This window comes from Triticum aestivum, chromosome 2D (assembly GCF_018294505.1).
Source record: "Triticum aestivum cultivar Chinese Spring chromosome 2D, IWGSC CS RefSeq v2.1, whole genome shotgun sequence".
NCBI classification, from domain to species: Eukaryota; Viridiplantae; Streptophyta; class Magnoliopsida; order Poales; family Poaceae; genus Triticum; species Triticum aestivum.
In genome coordinates this window covers 17315414-17320642 of record NC_057799.1, presented here as the reverse complement: position 1 = coordinate 17320642, position 5229 = coordinate 17315414, and the positions used below count along the sequence as shown (strand labels likewise).

The 5229-nt window shown below is 41.6% G+C and overlaps 1 protein-coding gene across 1 annotated transcript; it reads right to left on the bottom strand.

Moving 5' to 3' along the window:
* Window positions 1–4432: 4432 nt before the first annotated feature.
* LOC123048338 (flowering-promoting factor 1-like protein 5) lies at window positions 4433–5026 on the bottom strand. Its single transcript, XM_044471462.1, has one exon. The coding sequence runs from the start codon at window positions 4958–4960 to the stop codon at window positions 4619–4621; it is 342 nt and encodes a 113-aa protein (XP_044327397.1). The 5' UTR covers window positions 4961–5026; the 3' UTR covers window positions 4433–4618.
* Window positions 5027–5229: the final 203 nt, after the last annotated feature.

Sequence of the window (5229 nt, the reverse complement as noted above, 5' to 3'; positions counted from 1 at the left end):
TTGTACATCAGAAGAGAAACATTTAAAAACGATATTACTAGGCCATAAGTAGTATTTTGTTTCTAAACTTCACAATAGATTTGTAATATTTCTTGCTGAGAATGTTAAAATAGAGACAAAATGCTACTCCCTCCAATCCAAAGTTGTACTAAAGCAGCGAACATTAATTCGGATTGGAGGGAGTAAAAGATATAACTACAGATCCATGATAAATATGAAAATCGGCTGAACCCGAGTGTACCTCCAGCAGCATCTAGCATACTTTCATTTATTTAACTTATTTCTCAAATGAAACAATACGTGAACTTTAAACTTTGCAAGTCAAAATACATTCAAACCACAATATGTAAGCAACAATTCAGAATACTTTCGTGCAAAGTATATACTCAAAATGGCATGGCTTATTCATAAAAGTCTCATTTCATATATTTATAAGATGCACCAAAAATCAAAAATATCTTCTGCACATTGTAGTCTTAAGGTTTTGTTGAAGATCAAATTCTCAAGATATAGATTATCTTGTTTGAGAGAAACTGAAATGAGAGATTTCTATGTAGTGAGAATAGTGAGATAGCACAAATCTTGATTTGAAACTGGATAATACACATAGAGAGTTGTACATACACCATATTTCTTTTTTCAAATAATATATACACCTGGGGTTAGAAAGTCCACTCCAAAATGAATGTCGATCAATGAGAAATGAGTTCATGTTGAATAGCTTGGTGGTAGCGAGCTTCGTCAACGTTGGAGCTAGGACTACGAGGTGCAGCAATCTATCTGGAAGGGTGTGGACTACGATTGCCAAAAGAAAGTGGCCAATTGTATTTTATCCATCTTACCATACACATTCTACTAATAGGTTAATTGTATTCCAATACTTCTCCCTCTGCAGTACTAAGATCTACCTAAAAACTATGTTCTGATAATATTCTAGTATACATATATCCAGGGAATTTGCTGATATATTAGGAGTATTTTTATAGTACCCAAGTATAGCAGAAGATATATACATGCTGCTCGCTGCTTGTTGCAGATGTATCTATAAAGTTTAGGATGTGCTAAGCTGCTCGCGGCACATTTGAATGTCAAGTTTAGGATGGTTATAATGTGTAACTATACATTAGAAAAGACAGATTCAAACTCTATATTTATGGTCATAATCTCTTTATTTTCCTTTTACATTTCACAATATTTTTGTAATATATGTTATACTTTGAATATTAAAATGGTGAGCTAATGATGGCTTTAAAATACAGCTACAAATCCATGATGAACATGGACATATTTTACATAGCACATGCAGCATCAAAACAATACATTGTCAAAGAAAGAAAAACAAAGGTGGTTTGACCGTTTGATATCAGTCCTGTCTATCCAGGGTCTATGCTAACTCTCTCCTCCAAATCTGTGTCTTGCAGCTAACTAAAAGGTGGGTTCAAGTTGAGAGGTGGAGGTGGAGAGGTAGACATAACTTGGGTTGGAGTGAAAAAACTATACATGAACTTTGAGTTGGGAGGTGGATCTGTAAAAATTTAGGATGATATACGCCATGTTGTGATCTGCAAACAAAAAATGATGTACTTATTATAGTGAATAGTGCATCTGCTCGAAGTACATGATACATTTTTTTGTCCAGTTCGCACCAAAGTGTATTCCATTGTGAGTTTTTTTTTGTCCAGCTGTATTCAATAGTGCATCTGCTCAAAATACATCTGTTGGTTCATGCGTTTTTTTCGAATTTTCTGAAACTTCAAAATATAATTTTCGCACATGAATAATAAAACAGCTACCATGGAGCCTGAGCTCAAAAAAACTACTCTCTTTGATTAATTAGATGATATTTCTGCTATTATACATTTAATGAAGAGCTTCAACCTTGGAGAGCTGAGTCAGACATGCTTGCCGCGATTCACATGTTTGTGCGCACCAAACAGGAGCACAACAATAGTTTACATGTTGTCTAATATGACAATAGTTCTGTAAGTTATGTTTAATTTCATAAATATTTAAATTTCGTAACCTGGTCAACATACTTAACTCTAATTCCGGGTGCCTCTAGGTTCTAACACAACCATTTTTGCCGAGGAAAGAGCAGAAATCATGCCGACAATATAGAATTTCCTTCTCTTATGGGCAGGGCGGTCATGTGTTCCCTCAATGATGGTTGTGGCCTGTTACAAAAAATGTAAGTGATATTTAAATTATTTCAGTTGTTTCTTTATTAACACGATCAAGTTATTTTTTTTAGAGGAAAGGCGTTAGCCCGACTTTATAAATAAAGCTACAAGCAGTGTACAGCATAACCGAACACACCCAACGAACCAGACAATTGGCCACAACCATCAAACAAAGTACGGGGTACGATCAAGTTATTCATTACTTCTTACCATCAGTCATCATGATCAGCAACACTTCATTTGTTAACTCGTGTAGTCCTACATGTCTTCTCATGCAATATGTTTACTCTAGCTGCTGCTTGTCCGTGCCTCAACTATTCTGAAGGTTCTCCTGCCCATGGCCTGCCCTGTTTATGCACTCTAGCTTGCATGTGCTAGTCAATTCCAAGAAACAAAGGAGAAGCGAGGCTTTTCTAGCGTGTTTGATGTGCTTCTGCTTGGTATGATTATAGTACATATATATTTTGATATTTGTGACCCACTTTTCGGACTCGAAACTCTGTGGCACGTGCATGCTGCTGCCTATCATGGACGACCTAAGAGAATGGATGATCTATGCTTCATATTTTTCATCCGTTGAGATAAATCATTTGAAAATCCAGTATTTTTTAGTGCACTGCTCTTCATTTTTCCTTCTGACATTAATTTCTTTCCTATGCTAGCACTGGCCTGGGAGATGCCTCCATCAAGACCCTCGGTTCCACAGGCTCTGGCATGCAAGGTTGGGTAGATCGTGCAAGCATGGCTAGCATACGGAGGCAGCGCACCTGATAAAATCTCGAGAGGAAGAGAACAACCTTGAGAATATATGGAAGGAGCAGACATATTGGGGATGCCGCCGCATCCCATTGGTGCTCGCTCGATATGTTGTACGTACTCATCCATACCTCTATCGGTGCTTGCCTTCTCACCTCAAAAGATAAAAATGAAAGCAGAACAATTACTGCACATTGTCTTTCCAGGTTCCGCCCGAGCTTCTCTAGCGAGAAGAAAAAAGAATGCTGCTATACGGACGACACTCGGTGCACGATTTTTGGATGATGCTATTGATCGAACCATGCATGGATAAGACCAAGTGTAGCACAGCCGCTGGATCATGTGTCATGTGAGAATCGGGCAGGGAGTGTCGTGCGCCGAGTAGTTCCGAAGAAAAAATTGCCGAGCCGCTCACCTGAACCAAAGCCATAAAGGAAGCTAATGGCTCCAGAGCCTTGTCACCATCGCTGCTGCGTGCAGGGAGATCAACGCCAGGTTCTGGAGCCATTAGCGATGCTTGTCACCCGCCTAGCATCAGCATATGCGACAAGGTCGAACTGCTCACGTGGAACCCGGCCACCGGTGACTCGGTGCAGCTCCCACATGGCACGCCTATCTGCAGCATCAATTGCGTTAGCTACCAGCGGTTTCTCTTGGATGAGACTTGGATCATGGTTTTATTCGAGGCAAGAAAAGAGGAGGAGCTACCATGTATTGTGGCTGTGAAAACAGGCATGGCAGGAGCGCATCAGATTGAGTCTACCTGAAAGGAGAGGAACGTGGTAATGGTCCTTTTTTAGGAAATGTGGTGATGCCTTGTTTCTTGTGAGATATTCATTTACTCTTATAATTAACGTTGTTCATTTTCTTGTGAGATCTCAACTCCTATAACGTTCTTTGTTTAGGAGATTTTTTTTAGTTGGTGTTTAGGAGAATATTTATTGGTTTTTTCTGACGTTAATTATGGGCAGATTAGGTCAGATTTATGTCCAGCTCAGACATTTTTGGGCCACAGGGATAACATAAATTGGAGGGTTAATATTGATCAATTACATAGATCGAATGATAAAGAATGGTTAAGATATTTTCAAGAACGTGGATTTACGTGGAGCTCCAAGGGTAGAGTTGTTCAACCCAGCTCCAGGCCTAGAGTTGGAGGAGTCCAGAGCTGGAGAGCTACCAAACATTCCCTTAGCCATGCTCCTCTAAAGGCCTTGCTCCTTTTCAGCCATTTTTAGCATGGTTCCTCTTAGCAATATCTGCGGCAAATTTTAACATGGTTCCTCTGCTCTTTTTACTTGAGAGGTAAGAGTGTACACAAAATTTAAGCTGTTAATTTCATTAACTAGTTGGTCTTATCTTCCACGTGAAAAGAGGAGATAAGAGGGACCAACATGTGGATCTGCCAGCTGGGTACGTAAAGTTACTCGTGGCCATTCATGCAGAGTCAGAAATTTCGAAATTTGTGGTTTTTGGTAAACGAACAAGTACGACCATGCAAGCAAAAGTTAATAAACACATCCGAGATTCAATCAAAAATACAAAAAGCTCACACTAGCTAGGAGTAATTCAGAGACGACATACACAAGGCACATCATTATGCGCGTGCGCTTATTTGCAGAACAGGCTTGCTAGCATGACCAGGGAAAGTAAGTAGAACGTAAATAATGTATCATGCATGCCTAGAGGTCGACGACCTTGAAGTGGTCTCGGTTCTTGACGACGATGTCGTACATGTGGGTGGAGCAGAATCGCGCAAAGTCGCGCGGGAGGGCGATGAGGTCGACCCCGCCATCGCGCCGGTGGAGCTGCACGATATCTCCATTTTCGTAGTAGCGCTCCCAACCCAGCGACCCCAGCCGCCGCTCGAGCACCTCCAGCGACCGCATCGGCTCGTTCGCCGGCAGGTACACCAGCGCCTTATTGCGGCCGCCCACGCTCCGGCGTGTTGACGACCCTCCAGCTGCGCTCTGGAGCTCCATCACCCCGTCCTTCCGGAACACCCACACACCCCCCGCCGCCATCGATGAAGTGTATACGGGTCTTTCTTTGCCCTGCGAGGCTAGAGAGAGTGGTACTCCTCTATGGGTATATGTATATGTGCTTCGTGCGCGCTAAAATAGTCGGTGATCGTTTTTGTCGTCCCACTGAACAGTAGGTGCCAATAATGCATGCGAGGACACTGGGCCTTCACGTGGAGGCAGGGGCACCAGCAGCAGGCTGGTTATCTCTCCCCTGCCGCTGCCAGATTTTGCAATAATAAGGCAAGTCGGCGATAAATAATAGTGTTCCT

Coding starts and splice junctions, on each gene's coding strand:
- LOC123048338 (XM_044471462.1), bottom strand. CDS start 4,960: ATGGCGGCGGGGGGTGTGTGGGTGTTCCGGAAGGACGGGGTGATGGAG.